Source organism: Homalodisca vitripennis, chromosome 8 (assembly GCF_021130785.1).
Source record: "Homalodisca vitripennis isolate AUS2020 chromosome 8, UT_GWSS_2.1, whole genome shotgun sequence".
NCBI lineage: Eukaryota > Metazoa > Arthropoda > Insecta > Hemiptera > Cicadellidae > Homalodisca > Homalodisca vitripennis.
Genome location: NC_060214.1, coordinates 122,106,096 through 122,124,974, shown reverse-complemented (window position 1 = coordinate 122,124,974; position 18,879 = coordinate 122,106,096). Strand labels below are relative to the sequence as shown.

The window sequence follows — 18,879 nt, the reverse complement described above, 5'->3', positions numbered from 1 at the left end:
TTAGGTAAATAACCAAACTAATAGATAATTACAAACTAGGTTTGTTTCACCGAACGATGGTAAATATCCGGGAAATCCTGTTTCCTTCACAATCCTTCCATCGTCAAAAATAACCTGCAAACAAATAACTACAAACATGTTGTGTGTCAACACCATGCACACTATCTCTAAAACAATTGCTTTAAAAAACACTATTTTTTTAAACCGAAATATTAAAGAATCAATTCAATATAGGTCTGCATTAAACGACCTACCACTGAGATCTGACCAGAAGCCAATAATAAAGGCGATCTTCACGGCCGAAACAATATGGCGACAATAGAGAAAACGAGAATTGGCCTTTTTAATTCAAAATAAATTTCTCAAAACTGTATCAAGTATTCCTTAAAGCCTTTTAGGGACGTAAAATTATTGTTTTTGTGAGAGTAGAAATCTACACTACTATTAAAATTAGGGCAGCTTACCCACTCATCTATAATATATATATATATATATATATATATATATATATATATATATATATATATATATATATATATATATATATATATAATATTCATTCAAATTAAATTTGTATAAGTGGCAATAGCCTAATTTTAATTTCAATGAGCATTGAATCACAAAAAGTACTTGCTCCGCCGGGACTCGGGATCTTTGATTTGCCGGGTGAATGTGCTACCATTGCACGTATATATATATATATATATATGTGTGTGTGTGTGTGTGTGTGTGTGTGTGTGTGTGTGTGTGTGTGTGTGTTATCTTAGAATGTTTTACATTTACTGGAAACAATTTGTTGCTTAATTCCAAATGATTCCTTAGGTTGAGGAAATCAAAAAATCTATGTCCTCATGCATTGGAATCTCCTAAAGGCCAGAATCTACTTCCCAGTAAAGAATAGTTCGCAGAGTCCTCGAGCTCACAGACACCGAAAACTTCTATATGCCAAGGACAGCCACAAGCCAGAAAATCGTAGAGAAAAATAGCCTACAGACGCCGAGTGATTGTATGAACAAATATCTTCCAGTATCCGAAAGCTCTTAAACACTCAAATCCTCCAGGTACTAAATACTTCCAGTGGCCAAGAGCTCCCAAAATCTATATTCTAGAAGGATTCAGCGTCTTAGAATAGTCTTGAGAGAGTTTTCAGAGACAGAAAACTTCCAAGAGCTTGAATCAACTTAACACTATAAGCTCCCAGAGGCCGATATGCCACAATCTTCCAGAGTACTAAAGGCTGAGCGTTTTAAAAAGCGTACAGTGTAGAGAAGTTAGGCGCTGCCAGAAGCTGAGAGTTTGAATAACCAGAAACTTGCAGAAGACTAAATTTACCATCGAGACTAGAAGCTCTTAAATCCGGGAACTTCTAAAGGTCCTGAAGAGCTACAATACGGTAATTAACGCTGACTGGAAGCTATCGCCGATTATGCTCTGTACTTCCTAAGCCTTATAGAGGCATAATCCTCTTCTACATACTTTTATATTGTCGGTGGGCAAAATTGATTTTCAAGGCGATAGTTAAATTTCTTCATATATCATTTACGAAGAATAATAATGCATACAATAAAGGTAAATAAAAGGGTAGTTAGCATAATAACTGTAGTGTATTTAGTGTGATAAGTACTAAGTTGGTAATGTACCCATAGTGATATTTAATGTCTGCACCAGTTATGTTGGCAGTATGTATTGTCAGGCGATGTAACATACGATGTGGTCTGATATGAATAAAGAATGCTCATAGGCTGCTCTCCTGTGACGTCACATCACGCCACTACCCTACAACCAACGGTCCAAGCTGGCCAGCCAGCAGTCCACCCTGAGTCCACCACCAGACACCGTCATGTAACCTCCGTGTCCCGTCCGTTCCTTTACGAGCGGTCCTAGAGCAATAGTACTCTAAATGTATCGTCTTATTATTCATCCCGACCCATATAGTGTACAGTGTCGACCCGCATACATTACAATAACCACAATTTACACAGTGAAAACGCTCAGATAAACTAACCAGTAAATGAAAAGTGTTTTCTATTAGTTAACTGGCTACAAACAGCTGAGTAATTATCTCCGTCCTTGTCTGTCACTTGTCTTCTATCTCACTCCTTCCCACTCTTGACAAATGTGCTGTCTGTCTGTTCCTCTACATAATCAGTCTATTTCTCTGTCTACATCCTTGCGTGTTCTCTAATTCGTGTAACATATTCCTTGTTATATTATATGATGTGTAGGGAAAGACGAGCCTTCAGATCTATAAGTTTAAGAGTAATACCACTCTATATAATCTGTAACATATATATTTTCTGCAACTGTGAATTTAAATTATTTACAGTTCTTTTACAATACAAAATTAGAGTAAAAGTTTCATTTTATAGATTTTATCACCATCTCATCTCATCGTTCTTTAATAAATAATATGTTAGGAAGTTTATGTACAGCCTAACTTATGTACATACCTGTAGACAAATGTACGCATAAAGTACTTTACATCGACAAATGTTGTAGCCAAAGGGTTTTCTTACGCAATGCTTTAATGTAATCCTTAATTTAATAGCATTAGCGGAAAAATTTTGATGTTGAAAGTTTGATGTTGAAAAGTTGACATATACTACTAATAAAAGTTAAAAATGGCAAACTATTATGTTTATATCCTGGTCAAAAAATCTTAATTTTTTACCAGAAATGTTGTGGTTCATTCTACGCCAAAACATTGCTAATAATTGATCTGGGATATTACATCTTCTCTACAAGAACTATCTATATAGTAAAAGAGTCGATCATTTATATAATAAGAGCCAGAAAATTAGAAATTAACTTTATCTCTCGAGTGAAAAATGTGAGATAGGTTGTATTGTTTACAGATTGTTTGTAATATTAAATAAAATATCATACCTATTTTGTACCTTGAGTTCTTTGTACTGCTACACTATAAAAGTATAATAAATATTGTAAAGTTTTCACAAAACTGAACATTGAGACAATGGGGGAATGAATTAGACTTAATTATGTGCTTAAATACATCACAAGGCGAATGATTTCATTACCTTATCAGAAATTTACCTTACACATTTTAGGGATTTTGTTGAAATAATCCCAAAAAATACAATTTAAATTTTATATATATATATATATATATATATATATATATATATATATATATATATATATATATATATATATATATATATATATATATATATGGCTTAAAATTAAATTATTCCAACCACTTCACTATTTAGTTAATCAGTTATTATTCTTATTGACTAATATATAATCAAAATTCCATTTGGAGTGGTTGCTCTTAATATTTGTACCAAAAGAAAAATAATTTGAAGTTTTGTTAATATGTTACGAGAAATTTGGCATACAATTTGTAACGAGTACTTCAGCTTGTAAAAATTAATACTGCGTGACCACAGTGTAACGGTAAATTGCCAATATTCGTTGTAGCAATGTGGTCAATTCAGTCGTGTTTCAAGGGAGAAAATATTGTGCGTATTTGTGGTGTTCATTCTAATTTGAAATATAACTAACAGTTCTATGTATTTAAATTCAAAAGTTACATCACCGAAACTTGTTTTCTTTGAATGTACATGGTTAACAACAATATATTGAATAAATAGTTGATCAGGTTACCCAAACACAACACTCTTCTGCACTTGTAATAAAAAAATTATATTCTATTCTTTCACCAATTTTAACCTAAATCCTTATATCTGATAATGTTTGCATCTATTGCTACATTAAAAATATATGCATTTTGTACCCCTTGCAATGTTTGCAAAGATCGATCATTAATATCACAATACACAGCATTAGCATGACAAAAAAGACAATGAGCGTAAATACAAACAAATATTATGTATATATGTATATATATATATATATATATATATATATATATATATATATACATTACATTCTAAGTAAAGGTTTATAATATTGATATAACCTTTCTATGGATATAATTGACCTGTTCTGTCCATGCCAGTGTACCACACATTTTATACATAAATCTGAAACTGACTGCTCACAATCAGCAACATTCCATTACTTTTTACCGGTAAAATAGCATTAAAATTCACATCCGACAACATCATTGATGTTCCCAGTACTATTTATTTGCAGTTAGATCCGGTAAGACTTAGCCCGTAATCTTTTAACCACTTATATAACATAAATACATCTGCATTTATTTGGTTCACAGCGTTATTAATATTATCCAAGGGGCAGTGAATGTAATACATGTAATGTTGCATGTCATCAGCATAGAGCATTGTCCTGCAAAAAGGTACAGGTTCATAAGTTCTGTTGATATACAGGGTAAACAAAAAATACGGCATAGTTTACCCCTGAGGCACCCTTACAGGGTTATGTTACCATTCCAATAGCCCTCCACTGCAACTTTTTACTTGTTGAAGTCTACTGGTTAATAATAATTAAACCAAATAATTACAATGTCTCCAAAATTATAAGATTCGAGTATTCAAAAATATGAAAAGGACGGGACGGACGAACGGGACAGATGGACAGGACGGACGGACGTGACAGAAGGACGACACGGACGGGTCAGATGGACGGGACGGATGGCACAGATCGACGGGAAGGACTGGACAGATAGACGGGACGGGCGGGTAAGGGAGGGAAGGGATGGGAGAGATAGGAGGTGAGGGAATAGTGAGAATGGTAGGGGAAGGGGTGTAAGAGGTGGGAGTGGAGGGTTGTGGTGAGGGGGAGGGTAGTGACAGTGAGTGGTGGTATGGAAAGAGAGAGTCTTGGTGAGATAAGCATTTAGGGTCAGGGGGAGAAAGAGGAAAAACTAAAATAATATATTGGATTTGATTTTTAATCCACACACGCTTTGTAAAGCACAATAAATGTACTCTAAGCGTTATGATAGATCTCTCAGATATTCCATAATGAGGGTAAATGAAAACTGGAGATTTGTATAAGATCTATATAACAGGTTTCTGATACATAATTATCATTCCAGAAACGTATCACAGAAAAAACATTGTATATGGTAATGTTGCTGCTAAAGTGACTGAGCGTTGCATCAATAGAAAAACACACACTTAATGGCTTACATCACATGGCTAATGGAGCCCATTGAACAGCATTTTAACATGGTTTAAATTGGTTAGAGAGAAATTGTCACAATCGAAGTTAAAAACCCATTACCGACGAATGCGCTTATTTATTTCTATAATTGCTGTTACGCGGAGCACTTTTTATGGAAAAATAATTTCATTCATTTTTTATATTTATAGAATTTACCTAATTCCTTTATTTGTTATTTTATTGCAAAAGAGAGTTTAGATTTATTTTTCAGAGAACAGGGAAATAATTTTATTGTAGTTTGAAATTGATTTTAATTCAATTTTAAAGATCTAGAACGTGTCTCCTTTCATACATTTCTCAAGCCATAAATGTATGTAATGTAAAAGTGTAGCATACATTCTACAAACACTATTTTCTACGTTAATTCATATAATACATAAATATAGTTACAATGAAATTGAGTAAAAATCATAAAACCATTTGTAAGAATCATTCTTTAAATTTTTTAAATTTGATCACATACCTCAATCAATGAAATAGAAAGATATAACCTGTCTTATTAGATTAAAAATAAACAATCTTTTCAAAATCTACAAGTAAATGTTCACTTTTTCCTCTCGTATAATGTATCAAATAATATTCACAATGTGTCTATCGCAAAAGTATAGTTATTTTTAAATATAAGTATAAATTTTCCGATCTTAGTAATCCTGGGGTTTAAAGTTTGAGATAGCCAGAAACATAGTAGTGGCAAACGATAAAAGAGAATAATAATATAAGAAAATGAGATATAGGAAAGGTGCTGGTAACACAAATCCAGACCATTTATAATGTACAATAGTCGCAGATAAGGGAAATATGGTCGACCTACTCTACTCCCTTCCTATTAAAACTAGAAACGTTCTAAAATCAGATTCGCGGAATCTCCTTTCCATGTAGTTGATACGTTACATTGGAGAGGATTAAGAACTAAATTGAATAAATTCATGTCAACACTTACAGCGACCTACATTGCATTCTATTCACTGCAGAGAGTAAATCGGAAACTTGGAGTCTAAACGTGACCTGGAAGCCTTATACTTGCTGGTATAAACAGCGCTGAATTATGCTTTGATCTTTACAAAAGTACGTAACAAATGCTTCTGTATTTATAGAAAACTAATATTAACGTTATATCCTTAGATATGAATAATAGTTTCTAGGAATTTTGCACTTAATATATGTAGTTTATATTCAAAGAAAGAATTTTTGACTGTGTATTGTTTTGGAGTTTGCAACTAACACTGAATATTAACATTTATATGATAATGATATAAATATTAATGTCAGTGTTTATTAGAAAAGAGTTTACTGATAGGGTCAAGGATATGTCTGTAAACCACGTTGCTGTACCTTGGTGGCCGCCTCTGCTCAGCCACAGACAGCATCTTGTGTTGCAAACCCCGTGCTGAGCTGTCATTATATTAAGCCCCTCCTGGCTCTGCGAGGTTAGGTCTTCCTGAACCGTGATGCCCTTGCCCTTCACTTTATACTTACTGTTGTTTATAGTCTATGAGTCTTGGTAACTGACAAGGCAGACGATAATAGCTTAGTTCTTCTTCTTGCCATCTGGCCTGGACTTGAGCTGACAGCCGACTCAGTGCGGTCTGTAAATATCGGATGCTGTCAGGTCCACACTCGGCTCTTTCTGTCAGAGATCTATTACAATGAGGTCAGTGTTCTCGACTTCTCTCCTCTGTTCTGGCGTTGCAGGTATCGCTTCAAGGTTGACACAGTGCCACGGTAGTTGGTCGTCCAACCCCCCCAGCCTCCTGATCATCGTGTACACATTCTCTCGCAGCAACTCGAAATCATTAACGGACAGCAGCGCCGCCTGTACGGCATGTTCGATAATACTTTACAGCTCGTGAGTGATGTTGATAACTAACTTGCCAAAACATGACCAGAAAAAGATGTATATACCTACAACATCGACGATGGCAGACTCGTCAGCGTCGGAAGTTTTATCAGTCCCAGTGGGAGCTGCTGGTAATGTCAAAGGAATGCAATCCTTTCTCCCTGGAATAATTCTACTGCTTTACTCAATAACTATCCAAGGGGATAGTTATTGTAGTTTCAGAGCCTGGTTATCTAAGAACTACGACTACACCTCGCCTGGGGATATAGTTCCACTGTTGTACACGTACATGGCATAAATACCATCCCTCTACGGGGGTTTAGTACCATAGTCTAGTCATACAAATGTATAAAAGTATAACACCCTTATGACACCACTTAGCGTTATACTCCCCTTGGGAACTTTGATTCTACAACACTAAGCGAGAATACATTTTTATATATTTTGTTGTATAGTTAACATGATTCAATTAAGGGTGGTAAAATTACGATAGTACGTAAAAAGTCTATAAAAAACGGTGACTAACAGAATTTACACTGTTAAGAAATATTTATGCAACATAAATATATAACGAATTTGGTGCTATAAGAATATTATTTAACACTAAAGTAGCAGTTACGTGACTTCTCATGTAATTTTATACTGACGAAGAGCGACACGGTGGCCGTATTACTTTAATATGAATTACATTATAAACATTCCAGAGATATAGTAGTCACAGAAATAGATTTTAATCTCTTAATTAATTTTATATTTAAGTTTAAGAGCAGTATTTATGGTCTCTAAAATTTGATATTTAAATAGTTTTTCTAAGTATCCTTAAACAACTTATTCAATTATCCCAAATTGTGTTTAATAGCTGCAAGATTTCAGTACGAATTTAACTATTGTAGATCTTTGTGGAGGAAAATTCGAACTTATTAACTTCACTTTTCAATAATTTATGATGTAATAAATTACTGGGCTCTGTGTAACATAGGATGGACGTAGGTAATAAGTTCAGATGTTAAATAAAATGTGTAATAGCTTTTATTTTAGAATTCCCTCGTGTATGAGGGATTCTAGTTCCAATTATTTATATTTCCGACGACAAGGATGATTCGCCTTCTTGACGCGGTCTATATGATACTTAAAAAACTGCAAATTGAAGTTAAAAAATGCTTAACATTGATTCAAAAAACGTTTAAATATGAAATTTCATAACTATTAAGCTTACTCGGTGTTTTAAAAATGTATTTAATTAGTTAAACATGTCATGGTGCTATATTATTATAGTGTTGGTGTAGCTGTTATCCAGCCGTACGTGAACCCTCCTTGGTAGGCTACCTGAGTTAATGTCACATTTTAAAATATTTTTTTAACATACCGTAATTGTTTGCAATGTTATTTATCCTGATACTTTATCTCTTTTATCATGGGTGACCAGTTGACCATTCTGCCTACAATTCCTACTTCTTCACAATAATATCAGTTACCCTTAAACCTATTGACTGAGCGTTACAGTTGTTTACGATTTGAAGGATTGAAAAATATGATTACACACACAAACACACACACACACACACACACACACACACACACACACACACACACACACACACACACACACACACATATTAGAGACATAGATAGTGTATGTTACTCCTGGGGATTTAGCTAAACTTAACCAAAACCAAAAGTCTATTTTATATTTCGGGAATAAATTCAAAAAGAACTTGGAAATACATATTTTACTTAGCTGAAAGATCTATCTACATATCACTACTCTCTTACTCTCTATATGTCTGTGTGTCAGCTTTTAATGTATATCTCGAGAAAGAGCAATGGAATTGCCCTTTGCTATGACACATCGTGTTTGGTGATGGGCATATTTCTCTATAAAATTTGGCTGAGCCTTAGATTTTGCATGAAACTGAATTTCCGCAAAGAATTTAATTAACTCAATAAAACTTTTACCCAAAGAGTCCACTAATTAAAAGTTAATTTTAATGTAGATGTATCTTATATCACGTTGGCTAGTTCATTAAAAATATCTGTGTAAAATATTTCTTTTTTCCTGGACACAAGATATATGTCAATACCAAATTAGGTATATGTTTGAAATGGATCCCGTCACATCGAGACAAACAACTAAATGTTTCCAACTCTGCCAAAGTGCCAACTTCAGGATCCGTCGTAATCCTTAAATTCGATATTGCCAGCAAAAGAAAGGAGTAAACATGTTTATACTAAACGTGATGCCAGAACCAAGCTGCTGTAACAGTTACAACTCAAAACACGTACAGTTCCCAAATCCAAGTTCAGACTTCACCTCTTTCAGTATTTTTACAAGAGATTTTCACAGAGTATAGAGATAACTTGGCGATAAATTGAATCCGATCAAATGTATAATGATTTTTCGTGTGATACAAGATAAAATGCGTCTGTAACGAAATGACATATTTTATTTCTGACGCATCATCCGATCATATTAGCTCTGAAATTATAATTTTTATAACAGCTTCCTAAATATTATATCTGCTTTTTATTCAGAAATTTACATGTTTTTTATGATAAAAATGCAACAAATAGTTATGTTTACTGATTACAGTGTTATAAAAATAATTAATGTACTGCCTTTGGTTGCAAATATATCTTAATGCAAATACGAGTATATCGCTAGTACGTTCTAAACTTTCAAGTTGAAACACTGTCTCGGAGTAATAAATAAAGTGTTTATCGTTTCCAGACAAAGAGTTTGGATCCCTTCATGATACACTATGCAATCATCCTGCAGATGCCCCATGATCGACATTGCACATCGTCTCCAGACTATGCAATAGCCGATAACATGGCTTATGTGATCTTGGATGAATTAGTGAAATAAGCAAGCAAGTCTTTAATTCTGTTTCATATTTTTTACTATTAATTAAATTATTGATAGTGGCAGCAGTGATATTTATAAAACATTGTTGCGGATGGTCTAGGTAATGAGGATAATATGAGGCAAATAAGGGTAAAAGGAATATTTGGGATGAGAGATTGCTTATAAAAGATAAGAAGGCTGTATCTCTACGATTTCATTCATTAAATGAGCGTGTAAATTTATCGTGCGTAAAACTGGTTGATACGAATAACCCTAAAGACATCCAAAACCTAAAACTACAATAACTCTGCACTATACACTCAGTGTGTGATTTATCGCGAATTCGAGGATATCAAGCTTTCACATTAAATTTCAGAATTTTCCGTTACATCATATTTTCAGCTTTGATATGATAAATTATTCTAAAATTGAAAACTAACATGCTATTTTGTTAATCAGTAACAACAATTTTAAAAACTGACTTTGCCTTAAAATAAAATTACTATGGTTTATCAATCAGCTGATTCCAACACTGTGTGCGGTGAAATATGAATCAGGTTTATCAACTACCCGAATAGTAAAATACAAATTCCTTTCACACAGCCCCATTCAAAAAAGGGTTTATTTGATAAAAAACCAACGGAAAGAGTAACATATATTCTATTTTTGAAACGAATAAATAATCTACTTTACTGAAATTAAGTAAAAAATTTAGTCGTTGCATAAAAAAAAGAAGCGCAAGGAGAATCCTAGTGGAAGTAGGATTACTCTAAAACTGTCTGTGGCAGCTACCATTAATTAAAAGGTTTATGTACTAACTTCTGGATGGTATATATTCCTAAATGTTCAAAATAATTTCAATATTTGACCTTGCACAGTTATTTTTTCATTATTGCTCTTTACACCGCGTATATTATTTATAATAAAACTAGTATCTTAATATAATGTGTGACTAATTAATACTAATTACTATACTAAGCCGGGAAGAGAATATTCTCTTGCTGAGTGAATCGGCAAAAAAGAATGTGGTTTAAGTTATATTACACAGAAATGTTAAAAAATTATAGAAGGTAGGTGGCTTGATAGATGTACGGTTTGCACTAGATAGATATATTCATCATTGTATTTAATTTATATTTTACTAGTGTTAGTTTCATATGCATAGCGGCATAAAAACCATAATAATACTTCTATAATATTTAAAACATTGCAGGGATATTGTAAAGGAAATTTGTGTTCCTTCAGAGGTGTGTTTCTTTAATGTCTCCTTACTATAAAGTAGATTACTCTATGAAACTAACCGAACAAATATTATTAGCGAATATAAAATATGAACACGGCAAGTTTATTTCCTCGAGATACTATTACCAAATACGAATAAACGAATGAGTTTCCTAAAAATATGGCCGTTTAATATTTCATTAATTAAATATTATAAAAATCAGCGTTTATTGCGTCCTGTTGGTTTTCCTGTTCTGTTACGAATTATTGGCCCTGTAGTGTCAGCTGGTCAGCTGATTTAAAAATATAATTTATTTTAGTATTTGTAAAAAGATATAGACCACCTGTTTTGTTTTGGTCATTATTATAAAGTTAGTTATCATCTTCTCTCTGTAAATACAATACTATTATTTTGACTAATTACATATCTTAATTTCTTAATTAGGGAATTATTTAGTAACATATCATTCCCTATATTGGTGACCCGAAAAAGAGGACAAATTATTCAAGACCCGCTTTTATTCACATTCAATGGAAGATTTGCAAAGTCAAAACGACATTTTGCGGACTCAAGTTGAAGATCTGCAACGTCATCTTCAAGGTCAGCAAGAAAACAATGCTGAAGAGATTCACCATCCTGCTAACCAGGACAATGAACATGCGGAAACTGATATACAAACTGCAGACTCTCCCCAACGTGTCGTCAATCGGGTAAGTGTCAAACTTCCATCCTTTTGGCCCGAAGATGTGGCAACTATGGTTTGCACAAGTCGAAGCTCAGTTTACCATCGCCCATGTTACACAGGAGAATACAAGATTTGCATACGCTGTAAGTCAGCTAGAAGGTCGATACGCTCATGAGGTAAGGGATATAATTAAAGCTCCTCTGTAGCCAACCCTTACACGCGTCTCAAAACCGAACTTATCCAAAGGCTCTCTCTCAGTACCAATCAACGACTAAAACAAATTCTGACGGAGGAAGAAATGGGATCTCGTAAACCATCTCAATTCCTTCGTCATCTACTATCACTTTCCGGTAACACTCCAGTACATGAGGATCTTATTCGTCAACTATGGGTCACTCGCCTACCATGCCAAGTCCAAGCAATACTGCAGGCACAACCTCAAGAACAGTCACTATAGCAACTAGCTCATGTTGCTGACAAGATATTTGAGGTAAGCCCATCAATCCCTTTGAGTACAGTTCAAAGCACCGCAAACTCCGAATGTAAGTATATTTACTTTGCCATCTACAGTGTGTTCTCTCTGTAAATATTGACTCAGAACTCACGTTGGTCATAAAGGAATTGACGGATAGGGATTTCTCAGATCGAGACAGCACTCTCAGCTCATCATCCTGGATCTCGCTCAGACTTACACGGCCAGGATGGTTCTAAATCATTATCTAGCTCCTCCGATATATGTTGGTATCATTTTAAATATGGTAAAAAAGCTAAAAAATGTATCAAGCCATGTAAATTTTCTTTAAACTCCAACAGCAGTCAATAATGGCGTCTACTGGCTGCTCAACTGGAGGACGACGCCTTCTCATCAGTGACCGGGTTACTGGTACTAAATTTCTCATAGACACTGGTTCTGATCTCTGCTGCTACCCACGTCACTACTACAAAACAGACCACAACGCGTGGACTACGACTTGGTTGCATCGAACTCATCACAAATTCACACCTACGGTTTTAAACATTTTGGTCTAAATCTAGGTTTGCGACGCATCTTTGCATGGAAATTCATCATCACTGATGTCACCATGCCCATCATTGGAATTCTGATTTTCTTGCTCACTACGGACTTCTTCCTGACTGTCGCAATCAAACGCTTTATTGACTCAACAAACTTAATTTTAACAGTAAGATGTCAAAACTTCTGATGCCTCTGTTCCTAGTGGGAAGACCCTCACCGAGTCCTCTCTATTCCACGCTGTGCTTGCTGAGTTTCCTACCCTCACTCGTCCGGCTGGAAACACCTCGTGAGGTGAAGCATAATACGTTACACTTCATCAAGACGACGCCTGGCCCTCCAATCTCTTGCCGACCTCGCCGTCTTGCACCTGATCGCCTTAAAATCGCCAAAGCCGAATTCGATAGTATGGTCCAAGAAGGGATGCCCGACGCTCTGATGGACCTTGGTCGTCTCCTCTGCACTTAGTTCCTAAGAAGACTGATGGTTGGCGACCATGTGGTGACTACCGTGCTCTAAACGCTAGAACCATTCCTGACAGCTATCCGGTACGTCACATTCATGACTTCAATCATCAAATTCGTGGGTGCACAACATTTTCGGTCATTGATCTAGTAAAAGCTTACACCCAAAATACCAGTAAACCCTGACGACATCCCTAAGACGGCCATAACCACACCTTTCGGTTTGTTCGAATTTTCCCTTCATGGGGTTTGGACTCAGAAATGCTGGACAGACATTTCAGAGATTTATCGACGAAGTGGTTTCAGGACTTGATTTTTGTTTCCCCATACATTGATGACATACTTATTTTCTCACAAACATCCGAACAACATCAAGATCACCTCCGTATCCTTTTTCAAAGACTCACAGACTATGGAATCCTTGTCAACGCTAACAAATGTGTTCTTAGATTTCCAATAGTTACCTTTCTAGGCTACGAAGTATCTGCTTACTAGACCTCTTCCCGATCTATCACCGCTCTTCAGAACTTCGCTCGCCCGGAAACTTGCCAAAGGACTACGTCGTTTTCTGGGCATGATTAATTTTTATAGAAGATTCATTCCTTCTGCATCTCAACACCAAGCACCACTTCACTCTGCTCTTGCAGGCCTCAAAGGAAATCAGAAGAATAACCTGGACCACCGAGTTAAAACAGGCCTTCATCAATTGCAAGGAGAATCTCTCTCAAGCAACTCTGCTCAATTCACCCTGACCCAAACGCTCCACTCGGACTTTTCACTGACGCCAGCACCTCATCTGTTGGGGCATGCCTTCAACAATTCGTTCAAGAATGAATGGCAACCACTTGCTTTCTTTTCTCAAAAGTTTACTGCAAGACAAATAGAGTGGCCCGCCTACTACCGTGAACTCTATGCCGTCTACTCATCAGTACATCATTTTAGGACACATTTTTGAAGCTCAACGTTGTACTATATTCAAATGATCATAAACCATTGACATTTGCTTTCCAACAGAGAAAGGATAAACTTCATCCTGTTCAAGTCAATCAACTATCATTATTATTGCCCAATTCACTACTGACATTCAGCACATATCTGGATCTGCAAACATCGTTGCCGATACTTTTCTCACGTGTCGATGCCATTTCAGGAATCACAACTGTCGACCACTGTACTCTTTCACAGGCTCAACGAGAGGACACTGAACTTCAAGATCTTTTGAACCCGTGGACACAGCATTGAAGCTCAAGAGAATCACAGTCCCTGGTTCAAACGTTGACCTCTTCTGTGACACTTCTAATCCTTCACTCCGACCATTTGTACCTGCTCCTCTCAGACGACTGGTTTTTGACTCTCTACACAACTTAAGTCATCCCGGCATCAAAGCTTCAGCTCGCCTCATATCTCAACGTTTTGTTTGGCCTAATATTCGGCGAGATTGCCGCACTTGGGTCCCGAACTTGTCAGCTCTGCCAACGTGCCAAAGTTTCACCGCCACGTTCACAGTCCACTTGGAACAGTCAAATCCACCATCTGCTCGTTTTCGTCACATTCATGTAGACATAATTGGACCACTCCACCACCAGCTGGCCCGTACCGATACTGTTTGACCGTTATTGACAGGTTTACCAGATGGCCAGAAGTTCACCCACTTCAGCAAATCACTGCTGAGGAAGTCGCCGAAGCTTTGGCGAACTGTTGGATACCCCGTTTTGGATGCCCAGAACGTATCACAACGGATCAAGGTCGTCATTTCGAATCTGGACTTTTCAAAACGTCTCCACCTCTACATTTGAGATTGACCGTCTACGGACCACCAGTTATCACCCACAAGCCAATTGTATGGGTCGAACGTTTTCACCGTCATCTAAAAGCGGCCCATCATCTGGTCACCCGGAATCAAGCTGGCTCCAAGCCCTCCCTCTAGTTCTGCTTGGTATCCGAAACGTATACAGAGAAGATTTAACAACGTCCTCTGCTGAACTAGTATACGGAGAACCCTTACGTCTACCTGGATCACTCCTTGCCAGCCCTCCGGGGTTGGGACGCAGTGAAGACATCTCTAACCTTGTTGTCAGGCTGCAACGTCAAACATCTCGCCTTCAACCTGTCTCTGGCTCAGCTCACAGCAAACCTCAGACATTTGTCTTCCAGGAATTATCAACATGCACTCATGTTTTCTTACGTGACGATACCGTGCGTCGAGCCCTGCAACCTCCCTACAGCGGACCTCACAAAGTGCTCAGCCGTGACGACAAAACTATGGACCATTCCAGATCGCAGATAGAAGCTCTAAAGTAAGCATTGACAGAGTGAAGCCTGCTTACATTCTACCTGACCCTTCCCCACAGCCTCAACCAAGAAGCGCCCACACACCGGCACCCAGCATCGGTACACCTGCTGCAGACCCGGACAACGCAACACCAGAGTGCGCTACCAGATTTGGTCGCAATGTGCGTTTACGGCTTGCTCCCTGACTTCCAGTCTCCCTAGGGGGCTCATGGTAGTGTCAGCTGGTCAGCTGATTTAAAAATAGAATTTATTTTAGTATTGTAAAAGATATAGACCACCTGTTTTGTTTTGGTCATTATTATAAAGTTAATTATCATCTTCTCTCTGTAAATACAATATACTATTATTTTGGACTAATTACATATCTTTAATTTCTTAATTAGGGAATTATTTAGTAACATATCATTCCCTATAGCCCAATGTACTTTTTTTATTTTGTAAATAATTTTAAATGAACAGACGAGATGTAACGAATATAACATAGACAGTGACATGAGTGACCACAATATAACAGTTAACTGTCAATAATCATCGTTGCCAATGTGGCCAACCCCCGTGTTCGGTATGACAAATTGTGTGCAGTATTGGTTTCATCTCAATTGGGAACATTGTGTACTTAGCATCGTATATTTACAAAAAATAACCTTACGAAAGTCTTAAATGCAACTTGTATAATATTTTGCTAGGCGTTGGCTTATCACTCGAGGCCGTGATAAAAATGTTGTGATTGTCTGCATCGCTATATGTCCATACGATGTCTTGATAATGAACTGACCGGTCAAGATGCTCGCAAATATAATCCATTGGATGATAACTAAAACAAAAACTGTACATAGAAGAATATAAATTTTTAATGTATAAATACAATTGTAGGACAAGACCGGGAACAAGCGGTACGAACCATTATGACTATTGTGCATAGAGTTATTTTATTGTCGTTATAAAATGTTTTTTGCACTGTTTTGAATTTAAGTACACTTATAATATTTCAGACCCCGGGAGTCAATTTGTACTCTACAATTTACACAAATAACTGATATTGGTAAGACTGGTAACTGATGAAAAACTGGTACAAAAATTCCACTTGTTGACAGATTTTCTGGATCGTGACAACAAGGAAATTAAAATTGGTGTCGTAAATATATTTCACCTGTAAAACGAGCAGTGCTCATACAAGTACAAAGCCAACGAAATCGCATGCGAAGCCGCTTGTTACTGCTAGTATTTATATACTTATAATACACTATAACAGACCTTCGTAGATAAATAATAGTTTTATCACCCCCAGATTGTAAATAAAAGAGACTGGACATCATAAATTTAAAGGTCTATATATGGTTAACTGATGCTGATTTTAAGTTTGAATTATTTATCTAAAGGTTAATTTTAAGTTTGTCTAAGTAAAATTATCTTTTTTTATAAGTTATCCCTTTTGTAACCGTCTCATCTCGACCTCGACTAAAACTAGTTGACATTCTTTTCTTTCTTAAAGAAAATGTATCTTATGCAAAACACATTGACTCTATGCTGTTGAAGTATAATCATTTGCGTATAGTATAATACTAGAAGTAGTATGTACATCAAACATATTTAACACACTCCCGTAATCAAACAACAAGCGGTAAAGTAATTTTAAAAAGTAAATTAAGTTATACATGAATGAAGTGACACAATAGCTAACTATAAAGACATTTTTGTAATTTTATAATAATGTAAAATAATTATGATTATAAAAGTAGATTAAATAACAAGTCTTTGTGGATTTTTGTGAAAGACAGTGAAACCTTCTTTCAAAATATTGATGTTATAATTTAGAAAATCCCTTACGACAATTTTAAATATAGAACTAAAATTTAATTTAATTGAGACATCGACATGCACGTCTAAAGAAATCTAAAGAAATGCTATTGTAGGACATTCCAATGGTCAACCATCTTCAATATAAGGAGGCACCTAAATCATTGTCGTCACTTGCTATATGTGGTGAGGCGGAAAATTGGTTCTTTTATACTTCCCTTGTGGTGCAGGTGACCCCAGAAAATACTTGTTTTCAAATTGGTAATTCCTGGAAATTTTTGAGCATACTAGGCTTAATAGTTGGCAAACTTTTATAGCTTCACGATTCTATATCTGTAATATCCATAGTGACATACCGTAGTAACATATATTTGTTTCATTCTTATAAGAAAAAGATTTTAAATGCCTGATCCTATGATGTTAGTATACCACATAGCTCTATGTTTTCCATATAAAAAAGGTAAAAGTATACCACACCGCTTATCATGTAATAGGAGGTTTCAAAAAAAATGTCATGCCTATTGCTCATTTATTTCGGCTACATGTGTTAATTTCACACTTTAAAATGTCATGTGTACTCAGTTTTTTTCTAAAATTAATTATTTTGTCATTTGTTATAGTAATCCATAAGACCAATTCTAAACTTTTTCAAAACTCAGTCAAATTATATGGTGTCATTCATCATAAGCAGACTCCATATTGCTTATAATACAGAATTGAAAATTTCACCAAATTTAAATGTTATAGGTCAGATCATTCTTGTGATATCGGAAACGCAAACGGACAGACATATAGATCGAATAAAATTTCCTAGCCTCTCAATTAAATTGGCTTCGGTAAAGCTCAGTCAATTTTTCATGCCAAAGATCTCATCGAAAAGCACTATAGTGTAAGGAATCTATGTATACTTCAAATATAATTATTGAAAACAAGCGCATAATTATAATATTTTTCTTTTTAACAGACGTTGCTATTCTTATATCAATTTCAGTCATTTTTCATTAATCATATTTCTGTCAAACCCTTACGAAATTTACGTTTGGCATTAAGTTTATTGAACTGTCTTTAAACAGTAATACGTATTTGGTATTAGAGTAAATAAATGTTAATACTATGCCAAAAAATGTTTGCCTTTCAACGACCAATACCTCATATATTGAAATATTTCCCCTTTCGAAGTACTTAGGAGATTTTATTTTTATTTTAAGTGGTTTATTTCATTAATTACAAAATAACTACGCCAAGCCCTTCATGCGAAGTTGTCTCTGTCCTGAGTTTGGTATATTTTTTATTGTAGGCGTTATCGTTTTCAACAATTGCACTGACCGATAGTTTTGTTCGTGCTTACATAAATGCGCAAATAGTCGTGTTCAAATATCAGTTCACTTATATTATGTAGACTAGATACAATAATTTCTTGAGGCGTCATCATTATTACTTTCACTTCTAGAGCCCCAACGCTGTTAGCTATCAGACGGCGTTAGCCATTTCACTTCTCCCCCACTAGATCTTTCTGCAACACATCGTCACCAGTACCTGCATATGGCTTTGGTACGAGGGTGTATGAAGATGATACGGTGATTTACACCAGTGTTTCTAATCTTTCTTGG

The 18,879-nt window shown here is 35.7% G+C and overlaps 1 protein-coding gene across 1 annotated transcript; it reads left to right on the top strand.

The window, feature by feature from the left end:
* Positions 1-14,896: 14,896 nt before the first annotated feature.
* On the top strand, positions 14,897-15,481 carry LOC124368353. The gene has a single exon (XM_046825629.1). The coding sequence runs from the start codon at positions 14,897-14,899 to the stop codon at positions 15,479-15,481; it is 585 nt and encodes a 194-aa protein (XP_046681585.1).
* The last annotated feature ends 3,398 nt before the right edge of the window (positions 15,482-18,879 follow it).